Consider the following 26,179-nt stretch of genomic DNA (forward strand, 5'->3'; position numbering starts at 1 on the left):
CTACAAAAAGGGAGCACAGAGACGGGAACCCTGAGCTGACCCTAAGAGCTCACACTCACTTGCAATAGCAATTTGCAAAAAGAAAAATATCGCAGCGATAGCGCATGTGCGAACTTGCGTTTTTTGTGCGATCGCGATGCGTTTTTGTTCTCTGAAAACTCGCATCGCATGATAGGAGTATTTAATGCCTCTCTTGCATTTTTTTATGGTCTTGCTTTTGTCCAAACTTCCTTCGCACTGCTGGCGTACTGCTGTTTCCTTGTAAAAACCCGCCCTTCCCTTTAGTCACTATTCCACACAGAAAACATAGCACTACCGCATCGAGTTCTCGCACGCATTATGCGTTTGGCGATGCGATATTACAGAACTCTATTGACTTACATGGGCGAGAAGAAAATAGCACATCGCAAAGAAATAGGACCATAGCACGCAAAAAAAACGCAACCTCGCAGACATGAAAACATCACAAATGAGCACAGCTACATTAGACTCCATGCATTTCAATGTCAAACAAAAAAACGCAGCCTCGCAAAAACTCTATCGCAAGTGAGTGTGAGCCCTAATGCAGGTGTGAAAGCAGCTTGAGGCCTCCTTTATATGGGTGTACTTGAGCACGCAAAATTTGCGCGCTCAATATGTGAACAATATATGCGCATATTTTTAATGAGCAATTTCAGTTGCCCAAAAAAATAAACACCGCACGCTCTATTTTCCTGCGCATTTGTGCACCCAATGGCCCCATAAAAGTCAATTGGGTTACGCAAATACGCACAAAATATGCTAGGAGATGCTCAAAAAACTGCGTAATTGCGCAGAAAAAAAGAACACATCTGGAACTCATTCGATTAATTAGCCATTTCAATCGGCATGTCTTTGTTAGCCAAGCGCAAATAAACATGCCTTGCGGGCACAAAAAGTACAGTAAAATAAGCCGATGCGCACGCAAAAAAGCATTGTTCATTCTGCAAATACGCCTACGCTGGTGTGAAGGGGGCCTGCTGTCTACTCAGGTGAGGTGTGTCAGCTGGAATTCCAGAATGTACCTGAGCTCTGCAGCTCTTCACAATTCCCACTAGTTTCAGGGCATCTGATGACACAAACATCTCTGCTTGTAGGAAAGTTTGCCTCAGTTTTAGCACAGAATGACTTGTTTTTGTAACACACAAGTTCACTCTTTTCCTGGCGGAATGCAAGAGTTAATATATGAGGCTGAATTCCTGCTTCACATGGAAACTCTGAGGGTGTGACAGGCAGGGATTGCCTCTTTGGGAGGGGTGAGGGGGCTCGGAATCCCCGAGGAATGAGGAATATTCCCGATGTGATGACCCCTGCTGGAGAGAGCTGGTGCTGTGGTACAGAGGGGTGTGGTGTAGTGCTGGGATCTCTTATATACCAAGCCTTACTTCTAACTGGGCTGAAGTTTCTCTGCTCACACTGACAAGCGGCTGCTTCCTCCTATCTATGCTAGGCACTTGTTAAAAGTCTCTTCTCTTCTCTTCCTCTCCCATCACTACACTTCAGGGTGTCCTGTATACGACTCCCATCATCCGAGACCAAGGCAACATCTACAAGCCCAACAACAAGGTCATGGCCGATGACAACATCAACGAGAAAGATGTCCACACCAAGGAGATCAACCTGGTGAACAGAGACCCCAAGCACCTGAATGACGACGTGGTGAAGGTGGGTGGAGGCTGTGACGGACAGGGTCCTCCTTTCCTCACAATGCCATTGAGATATATATATATAGGCTTACGTATAGGATGCCCTAGGGTATACGTAGAATTGTGCCTGTTCTCTACTAGCAATGGGTGGCACTTCAGTTTGCTAATATGGCAAGGCTAGTGCGACATCTCTGGGTTTGCAAAACTGTACGTAATTGTTACTATTACTTTGTACGCTACTTTGTAATGTTATGACAGCAACATATAAAGCATATGAACAGCTACTGCTACTTTATACATAGACAGCCTGTGACTTTCCAGCTGATGTAGAACTTAACTTTATTTACTATGTTACTTTTTGGGAATAGGGTTGTTACATTGCTTCATGAGTCATAGGCTGTTTAGCTATAAACTAGTTTATCAGATGTAAAGTTTTTTCTACTCTGCACACTAGAGAAGGGCATGGAAGGCTAGTTCCTGACACAGTCCATTTAGTGACAGCTCCCAACCCAGAGAATAAATCCTGCAGCTATGTTTGATGTAGAAATAACTGTGATTGTAACTGCACGAAATATTGTTCTTAGGAAGTTGCATTTTAAAGGGGTATTCCCATCTGACTAATCCCATTCATGTGAAACTAAAGCATGTCAAAAATACCCCATTCTCTCGAAAAGTTTTATTCTTCTTTCCAGCTGTTTACTGCTCATTGCTAGAGGAAGCGACCACCTCTGCTATGGAGTGGGGATGGCCGAAGCTTGCGTTCTTCTATTTGATGAACTTCTGGGTGGCTAGGATCTCTGGAGCTGGTCTAGGCCTGGCCACCAGCTTCCGTTGCGCTCTGCTATGGGTTTCCATAAAAGGGCTTCTGGCAAGTGGAGTCGGTACCAGTGTGGTTTACTTTTGATGTGTAGAGCAGCCCACTGGGATCTATTATATGGGGTGTTATTAATTGGCTGTAAGCCTACATGGTGCACTACACATATCAGTGGGAGTAGCACCCAGTGTATGCCTTATCTATGTGCAAGTGTAATACTAAGCAGCCACTTACCCCAATATGTGGTAGAGTGGTTGTTCATCAGTATTTCGCACCTGTGCAATGCTCATCCATGTAGCAGTCAGTCTGTGGTGTCTATACCTGCTCTTGTTTTTTTACGAGTATGCCAGTAAGTATGGCCATCTCCTGTGACTTTTTTTAATTGATATGTCCTTTTTCAGTGTAGTGAAGGTGGTCAGTTCCCTAGCAATGAGTAAACAACTAAAGAAGAAAAATAAAGCTTTTCAAGAGAACGGGGCATTTTTGAAATGGGGCTGTAATTGGTGGGTGCTTTAGGGCCCATTCACACGGGCATGTTTACAGTTTGTACTTTTTACTGACTGAATACAGACCCATTGAATTAATTTGATGCATTCAGACATGCGTATTTTACATGCCTTACAAAAAAAAATCACAGCATGTCCTATTTTGGTTTGTGCTCACGGATCAAAATAGCCCAAGACAGTCCATGAGAGTAGAGATGAGCGGCGTACTCGCTAAGGCAAACTACTTGAGCGAGTAGTGCCTTATGCGAGTACCTGCCCGCTCGTCTCTAAAGATTCGGGTGCCGGCAGGGGAGAGCGGTGAGTTGCCGGAGTGAGCAGGGGGGAGGGAGTGAGAGAGAGATCTCCCCTCCGTTCCTCCCCGCTCTCCTCCGCCGCTTCCTGCCCCTCGCCGGCACCCGAATCTTTAGAGATGAGCGGGCAGGTACTCGCATAAGGCGCTACTCGGTCAAATAGTTTGCCTTAGCGAGTATGCTCGCTCATCTCTACATGATAGTGTAAAAAAACGCAGTGAATGCAAATGTCACCTTCATATTCACTGTATATTTTATGCAAGTTGGCAGGAAACAGGGTGTGTGTGGGGGAGGGGGGGGGGGGACATCATTTGGGCCTTCTTGTGTGTTTTTTTTTGCGAAAGTGAATATGGATGCAACAGGCACCAATAATACCCATACCCACAAGTTGAAAATGGTGCGTTTTTCATGGACCAAAATTGCACATACCCTTGTGCATAGGCCCTATGTTTCAGATTTTTAGCACATTGCAATGGTTTTCCTGAGATGGGAATACCTCTTTAAACTTGTTTTTCTGCGTTCGGTTTATTACAGGGGTTGGGACACACTCATGTGTATAAAAGTTCAGATCTGTCCACTTGTCAGGATGTAGTTTAATCTCTTAACATTTCCCTTCACATAAATATCCAAGAGTTCAGTGTCCCTCCCAAATAACCACACTGGACAGGAAGGCAAGGCAGTTTGGGCTTCCAAGGTTAAGAGGAATGTGTTAATCTGGCCTTTCCCTTTTTCCTTTCTATTTTCCCTTTTTTATTAATCTTTCTCGGAAAACTGTCATTCTGGATATTGGCCACCAAGGTCATTATAGCCTAATAGAAACTCTTGGCCTTTAACAGCTCTGCCAAATGAAGAACGCATGTAAATAGCAATACATCCCATTCAGGGAATTACGAGATTGAATGTAGCAATCTATTAGGATAGGAAATATTACATTTATCACAAAAAATGTGAACTCTAGGCCTTGAGGCCTAATATCAATGGAGCCATTGTTGGCTCCCGGCATCTCTATGACTAGACAGTACGCATGAACGTTTCCTTCTTGCATCATATCAGTCCTTTCTGTGATAATTGGATCAGTGCCTGTTGTGCATCGGGGTACATGAGCTTCATCTTCTTCTCACAATGCCTGCTATGACATATCGCTACAGGTAGGGGTTGTCATCGCTGCTCTAAGGGCCGGTTCACATAGGCATAAGTGCATTCTGACCGAGAATCGTTTACGCCCGCATATAACGCTCGCTCCGGAGTGTTTTTGCGTGTGCAAATACACTGTGTATTTATAAGACTAAAAAAAGTGCACAAAATCGCATTCATTTTGCGAATACACACGCAGTGAATACACGGGTTTCCTTAATATCTTGCACTTATTTCTGTACAGCCATTGATTTCAATGGGCTTTTACAGTATGTAATACTCACCAATATACTGCATGCCACATGTGTGATCGCGTGAAAAAATACGTACAAAAATTGCGCGTGTAACACGCAACAGAAATGCACGCGTGTGAACGAGCCCTTAGATGAGGCAGGCACTGTTGGGGCAAATCCCTGCTCAGCTGTTTGGAGAAAAAAAGCCTAACTTGACCCACAATCTGCAAATTCTGGCTTGACTGCAGTCAACCCCACTCTTCTATTACCCTCACTCATATTCACAGGCCCCCGGAAGCTGAGCTCTATGGATCTGTTTGTTATTTAACACAGAGAGATGCTAGAACTGTCTCTATGCAACAGACATGGAAAAAGCTAAGTAATCAAGTCACAGGTTTTTTTCCCCCCCTAAAAATATAGTGGAAGAATAAAAATTCTGGTCTGCTGTTAGGCAGTGAGAATGATTCACCAGTGAGTAATTTTTTAGTTATGCAGCGCTAACAAGCAGACATCACCGCAGAACCTGTGCAAACACATGAAGAAGTGAGTAACAGAATACAGTGGGATGAGATGGAGGACAGCCACTTACATGTTACAATTCAGGAAACACAATTCTCTTCTTTATTGTTGTTTTTTTTGTGTATTTGCCATTGGAAACGATCTATACAAATGCTCATAATCTTTCGAATCAATAATGTAAATGTGAACGGTTCTTAAAGGGATTGTCCAGCCCTTTAAATTAGGAGCCAAATATTGCAGGATGTTTTTAAAACAATGTTAAAAAACTAGATGTCCTAACTGCGGAGCCGGTACAAGAGTCCCTCGTCTGTCTTGCAGTCATGAGAGGGTGATCATGCTTCGTACAGGGTTTAGTGACAGTGCCAGCCAATCAGCTGCAGCAGTGATGTCATTATGGATGTCATAACCTGAGACTGCTTGATGCCATCACATGTCCGTGTATAAAATGTCATCACCCTTCAGTGATAACAAGATGTGACAGGAGACCGCAGTATACACAGTGTGGGAATTGAGCTAAACTCAAAAGTTACTTTTATTGCAAATGTGTTCATTTTAATATTTTGCATTGTTTGGCCCCTATTTAAAATGGTCAGAAGCCCCCTTATACTTATTAGATATCATCTACATATAGTATTCATTTATTTGATTATAGACCAGCAGTGTTTACTTGTGCTGCTATCGATACCTTGTTGTAGATTTATAAGCCCTTATTTGGTAAATAAGTGTATTTAGGAACAATTAACTATTGTTAAGCGCACTTATATAGTGAGTTATGATCAGCTGTTTTGCAAGATGTAGTGTGACATAATGTGTGCTATTTACAGTTATTGGCACTGATACTTGCATCTTTAAAAGATGTTGCCTCAGAGGATAATTATTCTCTAACATGTCTAGCCATATAACATTGTGAGCAATGCTTTAAACTCCGGTATTAGTGTATCTTGATGCCACCGGAAGCTAGGGGTTTGACAGGAGGAATGCCTCTCTCATTCCCCTAGCTGCCGATAGGGTTAAGGCTGGAAGGTCTTTTACCGCTGTACATGCTGTAAGATGGCAGCATGTACAGGTGATAATGTAAGGCTAAGAAGAAATGTTACCCTCAGCCTAAGGTGCTGCCCCCACCTTGTGGTCCGCCCTAAACGGTTGTGCTCCGCCGCTGGGAATGTCAGTTCCGTGGCCGGCGCTCCCCTTTGACAGATGTGTTCTGGCCGCTCCTCTGCTGACAGCCTTAGCGCTTCTGCTTTGCCGCCGGGAAAGCCGCAATGGTGGGGGTAGAGGGGGGATTGCCGTGTGGGGGAGGGGGGGAAAGTGGACGCATAGCACTTTCTCTCCCCCCCCGCCCTGTCGGCTCCCTGCATCCGCCAGTATGTTTCACTTTCATTGGGTGGGGGTGGCTATTGTGGAGCACCGACGGCAGCGCTGTAAAAACCGCAACAGGAGCATTTTGCCTCAGTGCTACAACACTGAGCCAGGTTGCATGTTGTGCCTTAGTGAGCAGGCTGTGCGTTTGCACCACGGATCACTGGATGTTTTTTTCAGCTAATTTTACTGTCCTTCCTGGACCTAGTTTAAAGGCTGCTGTGCAGCCAATCAGCATCAGGGGGCGTCATCCCTTGTCAATCTTGACTCCACCAGGACTTCCTGGTGGCCTCAAGATACACTAATACCCCGGGCTCCTTGTAGGCTTCCTGTCCACAGGCAATATTCCATTATGTTATCTGGGGCGGTAATCTGCACGTGGGTAACGCAATAGACGCTTTCCATAGGATAACTATGGAAAGTGCAGCCCGATGTACACGAGTGGAAAATTGATAGGTTCATCGCGGAAAATTGCGTTGACTTTAGCGTTCTTCCGCAGCGGTTACCTCAGCGGAAATCCTCTGCGGGAAAAAAAAGCTACGCCCGTGGACAGCCGGCCTAAAGAGGTTGTCCTGCTAAAAATGTTGTTAATAGTTAAATCCAGCCAATGATAATAAACATTTTTTTGTATTTACTCTTATTAAAAACAAAGTTCTTATCCCCAGATATTTCAGGACTAAAGTTAGAATAGTGCCACCTGCTGTTTCTATTCTGCGTCCACCTCAGTATTTGTTCCACCTGTTCAGTCTGTGAGAAAGCGCTAATGTAGACAAGCAAGACTGAGTAGTTGTGTCCACCTTGATATATTGAGGTGAAGCAGATACAGAAAAGGCTCTTCAATAGAAACAGCAGGTGGCACTATTCTAACATTAGTCCTGATAAAAGCATTTTTTATAAGTAGAAATACAAAAAATGTTTTTAATTAAGGACTGTATGTAACTAGAAACAATATTTTTTTGGTGGACAACCCATTTAAGTACTATTTACTTGAGTATCAGTAAGTATTGTTTGTTAAAGCACTTTACGGGTTCCTAGATTTGATATCAATAAGGGCTCCTTCACACTGGCGAGGGTGTTATCGGGCCGTGAATCATGTAAACCCGTGGATCATAGGCGTACCGTTAGGGAGTGCCGGGGTCGCATATATTGCTTTACTTTCACTTCGCGCTGTCGGCCGACGCTTGCTAAGTTAGTGCGGTCCGGCCGGCCGACAGCACGAGCTAGGAGGAGAGTAAGAGAAGGGAGGGGGAGGACTTGAAGAGAAGACAGGGGAAGAGGAGGGGGGGAGAGCAGAGAGGACTTACCGGCACACAGGCACAGCACAGCAAGACATCGAGAGGAGCAGGGATGAGGTCATCTCCCTGCTGCTTCAGTCCTGCCGACAATGTGTACAGCTGCTCTCCTCCGCAGAGAGGTAGTCCGGGCACCAGGGTATGTATCTGCTTGTCTGCCTGTCTGTATGTCTTTCTATGTGTCTGTCTATCTATCTATCTATCTATCTATCTATCTATCTATCTATCCCATCTATCTATCTATCTATCTATCTATCTATCTCCTATCTATCTATCTATCTATCTATCTATCTATCTATCTATCTATCCCATATATCTATCTATCTCCTATCTATCTATCTATCTATCTATCTATCTATCTATCTATCTATCTATCTATCTATCTATCTATCTCATATCTATCTATCTCATATCTATTATCTATCTCCTATCTATCTATCTATCTATCTATCTATCTATCTATCTATCTATCTATCTATCTATCTATCTCCTATCTATCCTATCTATCTATCTATCTATCTATCTTCTATCTATCTCATATCTATCTATCCATCTATCTATCTTCTATCTATCTTCTATCTATCTCATATCTATCTCCTATCTATCTATCTCCTATCTATCTATCTATCCCATCTATCTATCTATCTATCTATCTATCTATCTATCTATCTATCTATCTATCTATCTATCTATCTATCTATCGTCTATCTATCGTCTATCTATCGTCTATCTATCTCATATCTATCTATCTCCTATCTATCTATCTATCTATCTATCTATCTATCTATCTTCTATCTATCTCATATCTATCTATCTCCTATCTATCTATCTATCTATCTATCTATCTATCTATCTATCTATCTATCTATCTATCTATCTTCTATCTATCTCATATCTATCTCCTATCTATCTATCTCCTATCTATCTATCTATCTATCCCATCTATCTATCTATCTATCTATCTATCTATCTATCTATCTATCTATCTATCTATCTATCTATCTATCTATCTATCTATCTATCTATCTATCTATCTATCTATCTATCGTCTATCTATCTCATATCTATCTATCTATCTATCTATCTATCTCATATCTATCTATCTCCTATCTATCTATCTATCTATCTATCTATCTATCTATCTATCTATCTATCTATCTATCTATCTATCTATCACTCCTAGGCCGCATGCCCACTTGGACGCACGGATTTCACTGCTGAATCCCGCAGTGAAATCCGTGCATGCCCGCGGACATGGAGAGGGTAAATACATTACACTCACCTCTCTGGACGCTACAGGGCTCCCCTCTGTGCAGGCCTGATCTTCTTTCTTCCGATTGGCGGGCGTGCTCGGCACGCCGGCAGCGTGCCGCCTGCATGTGCAACAATATTTTTAAAAATCTCCTGTTCTCCCACATATCCACAGCACAGCACAAAAACAGCTGCGGCTGTGCCGCAGATACAAACAGCTTCGATAGGCTTCAATGGAAGCCGCGGGAGCTGTCCGTGTGGCAGATCCGCAGGAAAATGGAGCATGCTGCGATTTCTTCCTGTGTGTGTGACCCGCAAACCAGGAAGGAATCCCATCTGCATGCTTTTAGCTGCCCTACCGATGACAATGCATCCCTATGGGCAGCAAGACGCACGGATCTCCTGTGCGGGTCCACGTGCGGATTTTATAAATAAAATCCGCGCGTGGACATTGGCCCTCAGGCATCGCTACGCGGCGAGGGGGAAAAGGGCCTGGGGGGGCCACGAGCTGAACTTTTGCACCCGGGCCCCTGAGCCTTTAGGTACGCCCCTGCCGTGGATGCAAGGTGTTTTCACGTGAAAACAGCTTCGCATCACTGCAAAAAGGAATGAATCCTTTGCAGAGGATCGCAGAGTTCTCCCATTGCTTTCAATGGGGCTGGCACTGTCGCCGCCGGCCCTGCTGACAGCAATGGGCGATATCATGGAAAGTTAGGACAGGATGCAGATTTTTTTTCCAGCATAGCATTGCAGCGCGGTACCATGCAGGAAAACATCACTAATGTAAATGAACGCATTCAAAAGAATGGGTTTGATATTTGTGTGTCTCGCAACGCACAAATCTCGCACAAGTTTCTCACCAGTTTGAAGGAGCCCTAAGGCTGAAGTAGCAACAAAATTATTACTCCCACTTGAAAATATTATGTATATTAATAAAATGTGTCTCTCCTGCTGCCAGATAGTTTATTTAGCTCTTAGGCTCTATTTAATTGAGGTGCGGCACAGAAAGTATGCGCTAGATAAAGACAATAGTTTGTATTGTTCTGATTTGTTTTTCTAGATTCCTTTACAATGAAAAGCTTATGTGGCAAAGCATTGCACTACAATAATAAGGCATATTAACATATACTGGTGAAATATATGCTAAAGGAACACTTTTGGTACATATCTGGAAACACTGCCATATGCTTTATGTTTATACGACAAGGAGTAAAAAGCAGCGTCCTGATCACCCCGACCACACATGGCAATTGACGGCTTTTACAATATTAGGCCAGTTTCACATGAGTGTATTATGGACTCATTCATAATAGAGATGAGTGTCTCAACCCAACCATGGATCTACGACCCAAACTGAAGCCATCATAGGACTCTAGAATGCTCTGTGGTCAGGTCCAGGGGCGTAACTATAGGGGATGCCGGGGATGCGTTTGCACACGGGCCCAGGAGCCTTAGTGGGCCCATATAGGAAGCCCAGTACTATGAATAAAGCATTATACTTGGGGGCCCAGAAGCTTCAACTTAAGCCTCTGCTTAGGTCAGTAGACCCACAGTCAGGCCAGAAGACTTGCCTATATTACATCAATATAAATGCACCTGTAATATGCTCATGTGAAACTTCCCTTAGTGTGCACAAGGCTATAATTCACTTTGTGTGGGTGAGGTAAACAGGACTCTTGGGCCGGTCTCACACAACCAGATTTGAATTGTGAATTCCACGATCAGTGTCCACACGGACGATCCACGGTACAACACGGACATTGAAAGGCATGCATTTGCGAATTTTCCTTCCCACTCACAGATATGAACAGCATATTCCATGAGCGGAAGAAAAATAGCAGCATGCTCTATTTTAGCACAAAATCCATGCGGACGGCCTCCATTGATATCAATGGAGACATGGGACCCGCAGCCCATATGCAATTAACATTGTGGATAGGCTGCGGGTATCCATGTCATCGCTAAGCGACGGAAATACAAAAAAACAAACCAAGAAAAAAATGTACTGTGCATGACCGCGTGCATGCCTCCGCGGTCATATGCAATACATTAAAGTGCCATATGCAAGGGTCACTGACTGGACTCACAGACGGAATCCGACCCGCTTGTGTGAGCCCGGCCTTACTGTCTCTACTAAGGCCTCATGCCGCCGGCCAGGTCGTAATCCGACTGCGAAATCTTGCAGCGGAATCAGACCCGATGCCCAGCCAGAGACCCTCAGAGACCCCATACACACCTGTCCAGATCCACTGCGAGTGTATTGGCCGGCAAGCTGGTGTGCAGTGCAGGGCATGATGCGCCAGTGCTGGGCTGTGACGCGGATTCTTCTGCAGTGCTAACTGCGGAAGTATCACGGAACAGACGGCTTCCATTGATTGCAAAAAGAACATGCTGTGATTGTCCCCTGCAAGCAAAAATTTGCAGTTGATTTCCGCTTGTTGGCAGGGAAGAATCTCTTAATATAGCATGTCTATGGATGGACATTGCTGCGGAATTCACGGCGGGTGTCTGGCCCCGAATTCCACAGTGGAAATCCGTCTGTGGGCATTGGGTCTAAGAGTCCTGGCAGGATTTACTTTGCTTTTTACTCAGAAAACCTGGTTATATTATATCAGTCTAATATATGACAAAGCTTAACTTCCCTTCCTCTATCATACCCTAATGCGGCAAGAAAAGGAAGACTGGACCCCTTGATGGCACTCATCACTATTGTAATAAATGTTAGGATATTATTACATAATGTATTTCATTTCCTTTATGAAGTATGTACATGTAAGGGGTTAAGTAGCAATGTGTTAAAGGCTAACCAATGATGTGTATCGTAGTAACCAATGAATGGTATAATACTACATCTATTAGTTAGACATTGCTACTTAACCTCCGCTCAATAAGATACAAATATATATTTTTTAGGGCTGACACCAACTGGTGTGTGAAAACACTCGCCTCTTGCGCAAGAAAGACGCTGGGATATCACCAGTGTTTTCAATGGGACCAGCGGCAGCAGCGCTAGCCCTATTAAATAGATAGGGAGAATACCATGGACTTTTGCCACAGCTGTCACAGCTGTGACAGCTGTGGCAGAAGTACAGCATGCTATCCCATTGCTTTCAATGGGATCGGCGCTGCTGCCGGTCCCATTGAAAGCAGTGGTTTGTGGCAAACCCCGCAGTATGATGATTTTCGGGGAAGGGCTTGAAATATAAGCCCTTCCCTGAAAATCATCATTAACTGGTGAAAAAAAAATTAAAGGGGTTGTCTCATGAAATCAAGTGGGGTTCAGCACTTCTGTATGGCCATATTAATGCACTTTGTAATATACATCGTGCATTAATTATGAGCCATACAGAAGTTATTCACTTACCTGCTCCGTTGCTAGCGTCCCCGTCGCCATGGATCCGTCTAAATTCGCTGTCTTCTGGCGTTTTTAGACGCGCTTGCGCAGTCCGGTCTTCTCCCTGGTAAATGGGGCCGCTCGTGCCGGAGAGCTGGTCCTCGTAGCTCCGCCCCATCACGTGTGCCGATTCCAACCAATCAGGAGGCTGGAATCGGCAATGGACCGCACAGAGCCCACGGTGCACCATGGGAGAAGACCCGCGGTGCATCATGGGTGAAGATCCCGGTGGCCATCTTGGTAAAGGAAGAAAGAAGTCGCCGCAGCGCGGGGATTCGGGTAAGTAATAAACTTTTTTTTTTTTAACCCATCCCTTGGGTTTGTTTCGCGCCGAACGGGGGGCCTATTGAATTTAAAAAAAAACCCCGTTTCAACGTGAGACAACCCTTTTAACTCACCTCTCCGCCGCTCAGACGCATCCTCCGGCTGGCTCCCCGACAATGCTGTCCAGCACTTTCAGGAGGCGGAGATTTAAAAATCCCCACTTCCAGAAAGGGCTGTGCTGATTGGCTGAGCGCTTAGCCAATTACAGCTAGTGCTTAGCTATTGGTTGAGCGTTCAGCCATTTACAGCTAGTGCTTAGCTATTTGTTAATTCATTCATTCATGAATAGCTAAGCACTAGCTGTAATTGGCTGAGCGCTTAGCCAATAGCTAAGCACTAGCTGTAATTGGCTGAACGCTCAGCCAATCAGCACAGCCTTTTCAGGAGACAGGGATTTTTAAATCCCCGCCTGCTGAAAGTGCTGGACAGCAGTGTGGGGGAGCTAGTCGGAGCGGCAGAGAGATGACTTAATGTTTTTTTGCTTGTTTAAACCAGTTAATGATGGTTTTCAGGGAAGAGCTTATATTTCAAGCCCTTCCCCAAAAATCATAGTGCGGGGCTTACCACAAACCACTGCGTTCAATGGGACCGGCAGCAGCGCCGATCCCATTGAAAGCAATGGGTTACATGCTGTATTTCTGCCACAGCTGTCACAGTTGTGACAGCTGTGGCAGAGGATTCTTTCATCCCCGTGGGGATGAAGGAAACTCCTGCCACAGCTGTCACAGCTGTGGCAGAAGTCCCAGGTATTCTCCCTATGTTTTCAATGGCCCTAGCGCGGCTGCTGCTGGCCCCATTGGAATCACAGGCCATGTTCCAGCGATTTTCCAGCGTTTTTCTTGCGCTGCAAGGCGAGTGTTTTCACTTGCTTTCGCAGCGCAAGATAGAAAAATACGCCAGTGGGTGTCCACCCTTAGGGTGTTATAGTCATTCATCTTTAGCAGGACTGTTTAGTTCCAGTACAGAACACATAGTCCCTGCCAGAGTCTTATGTTTTATTGGTTGTATCAGAAATAAAATTCATATATATATATATATATATATATATATATAGTATGGAAAGTGTACATCCTATGGCCGCCTCCGAATTCCTCAGCAAATACTGTCCCTAACAGGCTATTGAACAACGCTTTTTTCTCTACATGAGCGGAAAACAATTGTGATTTTACGCTCACGAAGGAAAAATCGCAGCATTTTCTATTACGCAACTGACACCCGAATACGATCGTGTGAACGAGCTCTAAACTTCCATTTATCCATTCCATCCCCCAGCAGCTCACAGTGTTCTTTCCTCTCCCTCCCCCACTCATGCAGTGTCCTCTCATGTTCTCCCCTTCCCCAATCATCACATTGTGTCCCATCAGGTACCTTTCACACAGGATGGAATATCCTGCAACAGTATTGCAGTATATGCTGTCCATGATTTCTGCACAGTCCTATGAGAAGTGACTGCTAGTGACACACAGCCAATGGGCGGACATGAAACACACACACCCCCCCCCCCCCCTTCCCACTGAAGACCAAGGTCTGGAGAGGTCAGAAGACCCCAGAAAAAAAAATCTGCCCCTGGAGCTGCCTTTTTTACCCGGACACCTGACAGGGTTTGCCTGACAGGTCTATGTTAAAGATTATCTGTAACTAAATGTATAAATTGGTTTAGGCTGCATTCGCACGAGCATATACGTATTTGCGCAGCATTTTGGTGCATCGGGCATTGTGTATTTGCACATGCAACTGCTTTTACTGTGCTTTTTGCGCATGCAAATCATGTGCATTTGCGCACGCAAAAGAACCCACATCTACGATCCCGTACATCGAAATGGCTAATTAGTCTAATTTGTTTCATATGTATATTTCCTGGCACAAATGTGCAGGAAAATAGAACATTCTGTGTATTTTTTTTTGCATGATAGATTTGTGCAGGCAAAATACGCACTTGTGAACGAACCCATTGCAAATCAATAGTTTCTATTCACTGTGTATTGCGTGTGCAAAGTTTACACGCATAAATATGGTCATGTGAATCCGGCCTTAGTCAACTTCCATGTATTTATACAGGACTGGAGGAAGAAAAATGACTCCAAAAACTTTTTGCATGTTCCCAGAATTCAGGACTATCATGTTATTTGGTAAGGGGGAACATTAAAACTTCTAGCCAGGGCAGATGTCCTCCTAGTCTAGAACTGTTTTTCTTCAGTAACGTGTGGGTGAGGAAAAGTAACAACATCAATGAGCTCATAATTTCTCAGAGAAGTGCTAGTCAATTTCAGTCCTCATGGCCTTTGGGTGTGAGGAGTTCCTCTCTTCAGTTAAAGGGAAACTGCTAGGCTATTTATGCTTCTCTCTGTAAAGTTTATAAAGTCTTTCGGTCCTGAATTTTCCAGCACTCCACTAACACTTTCCCAACCTACAGAAACACTACTGCTACCTCAATTATGTGCCTGTTACTGCCATATCCACCCCTATTACATTTGGTGAACCAACATTAAAAGTGCCATTTGCTGTACGGCAGACATTAATAGTGCTTCTTTTAGTGGTCACATAGTAATATTTACCCTCTGTGCTCTCACACACTAAAAATACCCCTTCTATGCCCCCATATGGTAATAATATACTGTTGTGGCCCTTAGAAAGTAATAGTGTGCTGAGTGCCTTCTTAATGATAATATTGCCCCCAAGTGTCTTCCTTAGAGTAATAGTCCCCCAAATTCCCCTTAAGAATAAGAGTGCACCTCAATTGCCAACTTGGTGGTAATTATGACCCCAAGTGCCTCCTTAATGACAGTAGTATCTCCAACTGCTTCCTTAGTGGTAATAGCACTCCAAGTAAGCCCTTAGTGGTAACAGTGACCCCAGTGCCTCATTAGTGGTAATAATAACAATAATATTACCCCCAAGCTTCCCCTTAGTCATAATAGTACCTTCTAATGTCCCATTAATAGTATTTATAGTGCCCCCCTTTACCAGTAATTGTGCCCGCGAGTGTCCCTTTAATAGTATGTGTCACCAAGTGTCCTCTTAGTGGTAACAGGGCTGCATTTTTAGTATTTATAGTGCTCCCCAAATACTAACAGCACCTCAAGTGTCCCCTTAATAGTAATAATGTGTCCTCTTTAGTGGTACTAGTGTCTTTAAAGGGCCCCTTTAGTGATAATAGTGCCCAAGGAACCTCAATATAGTATGCCGCTCTTTATAATAGTGCCCAAATTAGAAGAAAAAAAAGATGCAGTTGGCAGAATGGTATCACATCATCATGCCACCTGCATCGGGACGCTGTTGGTTTCAGGGCTGCCTGTATGACGTCATAGTTTGCCCTGCGGCTACTTTTTTCTGAAAGGGAAGAGGTCACAGTTTAAGTCAGGGCGGTAGCCCTGCAGCCTATAGAAGAATGCGGAAATCGAATCTGAGACAGTCAGCAGTGGCTGAGGAATGTCAGGATACCAGCATTGGCCAGCAAAGAAAAGCCGAGCAGCCCCAAACATCTATTGGGGGCATGGCTCAGGGGGCTTCTGCCCCAGAGCTCAGGCCACCCTTACTTAGGAGTCCTGGCAGGCTTAACTAATACATGTACTTTTTTTTGTTGTTTTAGGTAAAAATCCTCCTTATTATAATGCATTATGAATAGAGATGAGCGAACCTACTCGGCCACGCCCCTTTTTCGCCCGAGCACCGCGATTTTCGAGTACTTCCGTACTCGGGCGAAAAGATTCGGGGGGCGCCGTGGGTGAGTGGGGGGTTGCAGCGGGGAGTGGGGGGGGAGAGGGAGAGAGAGAGGGCTCCCCTCTGTTCCCCACTGCTACCCCCTGCTCCGCCACGCCTCCCCCCGCCCCCCAGCACCCCCCGAATCTTTTCACCCGAGTACTGAAGTACTCGAAAATCGCGGTGCTCGATCGAGTAATTACTCGAAACGAGTAGGTTCGCTCATCTCTAATTATGAATTATTATTCATTCAAATTTCATATATTCTTGAAATTCCTAGCTGTTAAAATGGTACAGGGTTTACCATTGTTTGTCACTTATTTAAAATTGTTCATTACCAATACCTCCTGTTATACTTGAACAGAAGGAAATTCTATACTATGCTTCTTATCTGTTTTAAACCACTTCTACAAAACACCTATAGATCGTGTTCACACTTTGCATAGTCATGAGTTGCACCATAACCAGAGAGTCAAAACCTTTGCAAAAGTCTGCAGCACAGACTGCAATAGCACATTCGGTTAAAGAAACAGTTCTAGTGAACGTTCTTAGAACTCCTTCTATGGAAAACCATGATCTCTGTATAGCATGTAAAAACTGTTATTGTGGTTTTTAATTGCATTTTTCAATGTTGCTGTTTTTGTCCACTGAACTCAATAAGAGAAAAAAGCAGCAAATCTGTGAAACACATGACAATGTGCAAGTCCTGTAAAACTGCATTTGCAGCTTTACAATATAGAATGAGATTTTTACATAGCTCAATAGTATTGATGCAACATCAGGATGAGTTCATTTCTATTGTTAATCTGTTTTCCCTTAGTCCTAACAGCAGCACAATTATGGGGTATTTCTGCCCCTCTAAACTGTTAGAACAAATGAAACTTTTAATGAAACTGTTACATTCACGTGCAGCTCTTATTCACCTTACCTGTACAGAAGTAATATATTAATGGCAGGAAGGGAAAAGATATAGGGATATGCACACAATCGGACACTGTTCATACCAAACATAAACCGAACATGCATGAAACAAAGGGAAAGCGTGACAACAGACCCTACACCAACACTAGTGACCAAATACTTATCAAAAGTACAAATACACAAGCAGATGGTAATATGAACAAGTACAAGCACCTAAGCTCACAAGCTCATGACAAGGGTCCTTATTGTCTTATGAGCCCCTACACTAACAAGACAACTAAGCCCAGTAAAGGGAACCCTGCCTACAGGTGTGGTGCTCGTCTCATTAAGGACAGCCCCACGCTGGAACCTTGGGACCACATGTCTCAACCTAGATAAGTATAGGCAGAAATACTAGACATACAACAGGCATCTGCACACCTACAGATGCAGGGGAGCACCAACATAGGATATAATACACATTAGGTGTCTGCACACCTACAGACACAGGGGAATTTTCCGCAAAACCTCATGCATGCATGCATACATACACCCAAACAGATATAGTTTAAACATTCACACCCACACATGTAAGGGTCAGTGCTACGGACTTCACATCACCCATCTGATATTCAATGTCTGGAGCCATGCCTAACAGAATGGTAAAAGAGCAGGGGCCCACAAAGCATGCGAACAGGGAAATCAGGTGTCCAGACCATCTTCAGGGAGTGTGTGGGTGAATGACTAAAACTATCTGTTACGTTCGTGTGGACAACTAAGCACCAAGCTCACATGAACGTGACCTGAAAACACAGGTTAGGGAAAACTGACTCTGTGCTGCAAGGAAGATGAATTGGCCCTACCTACAAGCAGAGTGATTGCCTCAATAAAGGCAGCCCCATGCTGGAACCTCGGCCCTGCTCTCCCTGAAAGAGTGAAACTCGCAACTAGGCGGAACTGACACATTAAATGCTCACTCACCACACAATCTCGCACACTAAGGCCGCCTGCACACGAGTGGAAATTCCGTGGCGGGATTTCCCGCGGAATTTCCGCTGCTGGAAGCCTGCATAGGATTACGTTAACAAACGCAATCCTATGCAGACGGCCGCGATTTGGCCGCGCGGCAAACAAATCGCGGCATGCTCTATTTCTGTATGGGGCTCGCAGAGCCCCCCACAGAAATGTCACTCACCCGCCGCCGGCTCCGGTCTGCACATGCGCCGGCTGCCCAGCAAGCTGGCACATCAAACAGCCGGGGCCGGCGGGCGTGGGTGAGTACGCGCTGGTCCCTGCAGGCGCTCGGGTCGGGTCCCGCAGCGAGAATCCTCGCCGTCGGATCCGACCCACCCATCTGCAGGCGGCCTAATGCAGATGGTAAAGCTGAATATTAAAGTGAGGGATTAGTTAATACATTGACCAATGAACTTAAGCTGCAAGGCTGCTACAAGGCTCCTTGTGTCTTGCAGTCCCTACTCTAGCAAGGCACTAAACAGGCAGCTCAGGACACTACTCACACAGCAAGCTGCAAGCTGGCCAGACACTACTCACACAGCAAACTGCAAGCTGACCAGACACTACTCACACAGCAAGCTGCAAGCCGACACTACTCACACAGCAGACAAGACTGAGGCAATACATCTTAATCATTGCAGAGGAGCTGGAGTAGAATCTACACCCAGACTTAGGGAATTGGCTGACCAGAAGAACCACACCCAACCAGCTCAATTAACCCTCACCTGTGCAGGTGTGCTCCTGGAACCCTGTAGAACAACAAACTCCAGCAGCACAACCTAACACTAGCTTTACAGAATGCATGACTCCAAACACCAGAGTTCTAAGATCGAAGGATGAAAAATGGATAATGACCAGAACCCTCAAGTAAGAGGGGTTGGTAGTTATGTTGACAGACACAAAGGACCGAAAAAAGCACAATGCTAGGTAAGGATTATGGGGTTATATAACTAGGTTTTATTAAACGTTCCATCTGTCCTACCAATGCACAGGGGCAAAAATCCCCCATAACTGTGCTGCTGGTAGGATGTAAGGGAAGTACAGTTTTTTCACTATATAAAAAAACTCAGCATAATGCCCTTTTATCATTCTGCATCACAGTATAAGCAGATTAACAGATACATGTATATCTAACCATACATTTAGATATCTGAAAAATTGTGTATTTCAAACCACTTGCAAGGATGGTGCATGAAAAACACAGCATCAGCAGTATTCGCACAGTGCATATGTATGCTTTCTACCATGGATACACTTCTGCTCAGTGAAAAAATATAAACCAAATATGTTAATGTAAATGCAAAGCATATCTGCTATTAAAAATGACATTTTAAGCAGTTTCATCAGACGCTAGCCCTTTCAGAGTTCAGCTGCCATGGGGATCGACTGATTGCCATGTGTACAGCTCCTAGCACCCTGGCAAACAACTGATTTTGCCTGCAAAAGCCTTGTCTGGCAGGAGAAATCTAGTATTACATGGCAGTCATTCAGATGATTGTCCATCCATGTACAGTAATATGCAGACGGCTCGTCTGCCAGAGCAACTCCCCATTCTGGCTCATAGAGAGCAGTCTCGAATGTCTATGATGTCCATATATGCCCTGATTCCCTTCTCATGAGACAGCCCAATTAATAGCAGCATGTAAAATTAGTCTTAATGCTTTTTTACTCTAGTAAACGTGGTTTCACACGCACGTTTTTGTGGGAAAAGATGCAGTTTATGTGGCAGATTTTGATGCAGTTTCCGAACCGAAGTGAGAAGTGGATCCAACAGGAAAGAGAAGTATAAACATGCCTCCCAGCCGTCCCAGATTCTGCGGGACAGTTCCAGATTTTGGACACTGTACCATAGTACCGAACGTCAGTAGGCATGTCCTGCCTGTCCCCTAAATGGCAGATTGTAGTAGAGATTATTAGACTGCCCCTATTAATAATCTGCCTCAGTAATAAAAATAAAAACCTGCTATACTGGCCTGCATCGCTCCTCCCGCTTTTGGCCTTTACTGTCCGTGCCGCCAGTCCCCAGCGCATACTACCATATGAAAAGATCATGTGACTGGCCGTAGCAATTATGTTTCAACGTGTTTGTCACATGATCTGTCTACCCAGAAGCACACTAGGAACCAGCAGCAAAAGAGTGCCGAGTGCAGGAGGAGCAATGCAGGTGAATATAGCCAGTTTTTATTTGTTTTGGCTACAAAAGGGCATTTATTTAATTAAAGGGGGCATATAGGCCATTTATTATTTAATAGGGCCAAGTGGGGCATTATTATTGAATGGTAAATTTCATAAAGCTTTTTTAAAATTCTATGCAGACTTAGTTTGTATGAACTTAAAACAGCTGCACACAGCATTTGCCTTAAAATGAAATAGACTTATTATTGAATAGGGGCATTGAAGGGCACTTTTATGGAATATGGAGGGCGTGGCTTTGTGTAAAAAGGATGTGGCCTGTCTTAAAATTTTGCTACGGTGCACATAGCATGCGGCTACAGTTGTCCTTCTTTTATGTTTCCCATTCTTCTTCAACCCACTTTTGGCTTTGGCTCGAAGACTGCATGAAAAACTCTGACTTAAAAAAAAAAAAAAACATGCTATGTGGGAAACCACTATGAAAATCATAAATTTTTTATTTTTTTTTACTTTTTTTGTTAATGTTAAATATTTTAAATAATTAGTTTCCAGCTGATACTACTATAATTAATATGGCTGCAATTATACCAGTGGCAACACTATTATAAGTTTTGTGACTGACAAATCTGTCTCACTATGATTTATTCCATTGTTCACAGTACATGAGTTCTGTGAACAATGGAATAAACAGTTTCTGTTTGAACATAAACCTCTGTGAAAGTATCATTACCACCAATATTGGTCATCACCCAGTTTTTTCAAGAACAAATACAATTAAAGGCCCATTTACATGCAAAAATAATCCTTCAAGCAACTGAAAGATTGAAAGTTTTAACAATCTTTTTGCATGAAGTGTTAATGGCCAGTAATGCCCATTAACACTTTATCATCTTCATTTGCATGTAAAAGGGCCTCCAAAAGCTGTTTACAGAGCCCAGAGTGTGATTAATCACACACCCAGCTGTGCACACAGCTGCATTGTTCTCCTCCAGGCTGACAGCAGATTACAATGTTATCTACTGGCTCCCGTGGAAATAACAGCATGCAGTTTTATAGAGGGACATTTTATCTCTCAGTGTCTGAACAATGGATTTTAAGTTCACCTTAAAATCATTTAAACGAAAACTGTGCGAGGGCAGTGTTTACGTATAACGATTATCGCTCATTTTCGGTCATTTGGAAATTTTTTTAGCAATAATCATTACGTGTAAATGGACCTTAAAGGGGTTGTCCCGCGCCGAAACGGGTTTTTTTTTTTTTCAACCCCCCCCCCCCCGTTCGGCGCGAGACAACCCCGATGCAGGGGTTAAAAAAGAACACCGGACAGCGCTTACCTTAATCCCCGCGCTCTGGTGACTTCTTACTTACCCGGTGAAGATGGCCGCCGGGATCTTCTACCTCCGTGGACCGCAGCTCTTCTGTGCGGTCCATTGCCGATTCCAGCCTCCTGATTGGCTGGAATCGGCACGTGACGGGGCGGAGCTACACGGAGCTACACCGAGCCCCATTGAGAAGAGCAGAAGACCCGGACTGCGCAAGCGCGTCTAATTTGGCCATTAGACGGCGAAAATTAGACGGCAACCATGGAGACGAGGACGCCAGCAACGGAACAGGTAAGTGAATAACTTCTTATAACTTCTGTATGGCTCATAATTAATGCACAATGTACATTACAAAGTGCATTAATATGGCCATACAGAAGTGTATAGACCCACTTGCTGCCGCGGGACAACCCCTTTAAGCATTTATGGTCGCAGTAGGGACATGCAGAAATCCTGGAGGCAGCACATTAAATAGTTACCACTCTACAGACCAGACAGTGCCGCAGTATGGTGCTTCATGTACAGCCATGTGATGCCTATATGCAGCACCTTATTACAGACGTCCTGTACAGCCTCCTCTCCCAAAATAACCTCCATAATATAGTATCTGATAGAGCATGCCACAATTTAGTCCAATTCTGATGCTCTAGGAAGAGGAATGTGGTATTATTATATTATGTTGCCACTGGAAGTTAGGAGTGGCAACATAATACAGCATTGTCCAAAAATTTTCACGCCTCCAACTTGTCATTGGCTGGGGCGTGTTTCATAGCCAAAGTGCCATTCTCAGGACTGCGGCACCAGGAGTGTCTGCGGCGGCACATCGGCAGCAACAGTGAGCAGGGTACCGGGCGTCAGGGAGCAAAGAGGTGGCAGCCGCAACAGAGTAGACTGACGCCGGGCGGCACACATCACTGGGGCGGCGGAGGGGTGTTCGGGGTACCAGTTGTCCGAGAGCACACAGCTGGCGACCGCAAGACAGCAGACAGACAGTGGACGGCACGCAGAAGTGAGGTGGTGGACGGGACAGAGGAGAGAAGTGCCACGAGACCGAGCAAAGCTGCGGCACAAGGGGTGAGGAGCAGTGACACGCCAGCCAGGAGCTTCGGTGCCAGTGAGAGGTGCAGCGTGTGCATTCATTTTTGCCGTCCCTGGAGGCTTAGGGTGAGAGTTAGTTTTCTTCTTGGGCTTAGGTTATTAGTAGAGATGAGCGAACGTACTCGGCCACGCCCCTTTTTCACCCGAATACCGCGATTTTCAAGTACTTCCGTACTCGGGCGAAAAAATTCGGGGGGCGCCGTGGGTAAGTGGGGAGTTGCAGTGGGGAGTGGGGGGGAGAGGGAGAGAGAGAGGGCTCCCCCCTGTTCCCCGCTTCTACCCCCCTTGCCGCCACGCCTCCCCCCGCCCCCCGGTGCCCCCCGAATCTTTTCACCCAAATACTGAAGTACTCGAAAATCGTGGTGCTCGATCAAGTAATTACTCGAAATGAGTACGTTCGCTCATCTCTAGTTATTAGGTGTAAATACTGCCATATTATCGCTGGACCATGCCAGCATTCACAGCTCATAATGTAAGCCTAAGAAGAAAACTAACTCTCACTTTAAGCCTCCAGGGACGGCAAAAATTAATGCACACGCTGCTGCAAACACCTTCAAGCCTTGACCCAATCTGGAGCTAGGGGTGTGACAGGGATGTTCCTCCTGTCAAGCCCCTAGCTTCTGGTGGCGTCAAGATGCAATAATACTGAGGAATGCTACGTTAAGTTGCTGTTTGTAGAAGTCTCACGAGCTACCAGTACAGTAACTGGGACTAAAATCCTCTCAAGTGATTACCAGCCATTGCATCTACATGCAGAATGAAGTGGAAGTAAAAGAACTATTAGCACACAGATCTCCATGCTGTGATCTAGCAGAGACTTCTACATCTGAAAACGCTCATCTAACTCCCAGGCAAATAGTAGCGGCTGTACAGATTGTCTTGTTCGTGAGATACATTCTTTCCGAGTGACTGTTACACAAGTGTGACATTGAGGGAAAATATTTGCTAAATAAGTAAACATGCCTGTGCCTAGGACAATGGGCCCTGAATTGTGTGCTGTCAGCTTCCCACTCTGCCATTCTGATGGTAAATTCCACATCAGCCAACTGCCCAGCTAAAATTCACTGTCAGAATAAGCAAGTTCAATCAAACCTGTAACATGTAGTTTAAAAAGTGCATTTATATCTTATATGTTGCTCAAAATTTGCGGCAAAATCAAAATGAAAGGTAGGAGAACCACAGGCAGCCTGAACCCGGTACAGGGATGCCTGTTACCCCTATGGGTGTTTTTTTTTTCTGAAACACTTCAGCATTTCAGAATAAATGCACTTTGAAGAATGACGTGGACCTCTGAGTCATGGAGACGGGCTGCGCCAGCCTCTCCACATCCGCTGTTTGAGGACAGCCCTCTTCCTGTTTGTACCATGCAGAGTCACAGCTCTCTACCTATACAAGGACAAAATAGTCTGCATATGCGAACCAATACCAAAGATGTCAGCCATAGATAGGTGCGCCATACTACACAGGATTACAATCCATACTGGCAAAGCAGTGGATTGCCCTGTATCACCACAGTGTGCCACACTGGCATGACATCCCAGGCTCCCTCCGCATCTATAGCTGACCGCACGCAAAAAAATACTGATAAATGCAGGTGTTAGTTAGCATTTTGGCCAAAACACATAAGCTGACGGGTCGCGGGAAGGCCACCACTCGTCTGTCAGAACCTACGCTATCTCACTAGTAACTAGATTAAAATCACAGAGGTGAGAGAAAAATGTACAAAGACATAACTCACAGAAAAAGAAGCCAAGTATGCATCCCCTGATAAGTTGCAGGGCAGGCTCAATCACCTTATCCCTTAGTAGCATGCAGAAAGCCAGATTGCAATATGAGGGAGCATGGCTCTCTGCATGCTATTGGGGAACACGATGATTGATCCTGCCCTGCAACGTATCATGTTATTCATCGTAGAAATGTATGACTAAATTGAGAATTTTGTGTTAGCAGTTGGGTGGGGGTGTACCTTGACAAAATTTCAGAATTTCCAGTCTGTTTTGACAGTATCGGGCTGTGTAGGGACATCCATTTGACAAGGGGAATGGTAACATCCAGTTGTCAATTTGTTCATAAACATCAGAGTCATAGGGAAAGATGCTCCAAAATTTGTATTTCATGGTGGTTTCAAGTATTTACTAAAACAGACATGTCAGGAAAAGTCTGGAAGTCCTCTTTAATGTCATTCTATTTTGCAATATCTAAGCAAGGGGTAGCCTTCACTTTATGTTCTGTGGATATACTCAAATCTTTATTTAGGCTTCCTTATATCATGCCACATAATTTAATTGAATTATGGAACCTTTGCTGCCGCTGCCAGTTTCTTTGATACACCTACCAGGAGCGGGAGGCGCCTCCGTGAAGTAAGCTATCTACCAGCTTTTATTATCTTTTCTTACATACACATCAACCCATTTGGATATTACTTGAGCGCTGAGAGTTTTTTCTATTTGTTTGTACCTATTCTTTTCTCCACCATACTATATGACTGGAGCCTTCTCAAGCTGCTCATCCACACTGCATGGGATTCCCCATTGACTTCTGGCGTATCTACCATCTCTTCGCTTGATACTTCTCAACCAAGAGAACCCAACCATATCTATTCTATCCTTTGGCTATCTAACCATCGAGCGCCACCTGCCATCTATGCACTCATATATCATGCCACATAAACACGAAAAAGTGCACACGCATAATAAACATACACATGCAGTAAAAATGGTGCACTTTTCACGGACTGAAATCGCATACACCCGTCGGAGTGAGCCCATTGGGTATGTCACATGATGGATTTTTAGTGCAGAGTCCAGTATTCACTTACAATATGCATCCCATTCATTTGAATGGAAGCTCTGTTTTGCAATCTTCACAACGCATATTTTTCCATCACAGATTTCAGATTTGCACTGTGGATAACAAATGTAGTAGCATGTCATTTCTTAACGCTCATCCATGTTAGAAATTCTGCATGCAGATTTTGCCCATTGACATGGGTTAAGTCAATGAGCAGATCTGCGCCATACTAAGGGACAAATCCGTGGCTGCTTAGCTGTGGATTTAGAGGGGGAATCAGTATGGAAAAATCCAATGCAGATTCTGCCATGTGAACATATCCAAACTGCAGGTTTCCCCCTGCACTCCAACAACATACTATAAAATAGTCCCAAGGGGATTCATATAGTAATCCCCATTGGGAAAAGGGGATAGTGCAAATCTCTATACAAGTATACAAGGCT

General features: G+C 44.5%; 1 protein-coding gene across 2 annotated transcripts in view; it reads left to right on the forward strand.

Annotated features, from left to right (window-relative positions):
- CAV1 (caveolin 1) overlaps window positions 1-26,179 on the forward strand; it is a 69,030-nt gene that overhangs the window by 23,797 nt on the left and 19,054 nt on the right. For both annotated transcript variants that reach the window (XM_066591806.1, XM_066591807.1), the window contains exon 2: window positions 1,522-1,683. In XM_066591806.1, coding sequence (XP_066447903.1) covers window positions 1,522-1,683 — 162 coding nt within the window. The remainder of the gene's footprint in view (window positions 1-1,521; window positions 1,684-26,179) is intronic.

Source organism: Eleutherodactylus coqui, chromosome 2 (genome assembly GCF_035609145.1).
Source record: "Eleutherodactylus coqui strain aEleCoq1 chromosome 2, aEleCoq1.hap1, whole genome shotgun sequence".
NCBI classification, from domain to species: domain Eukaryota; kingdom Metazoa; phylum Chordata; class Amphibia; order Anura; family Eleutherodactylidae; genus Eleutherodactylus; species Eleutherodactylus coqui.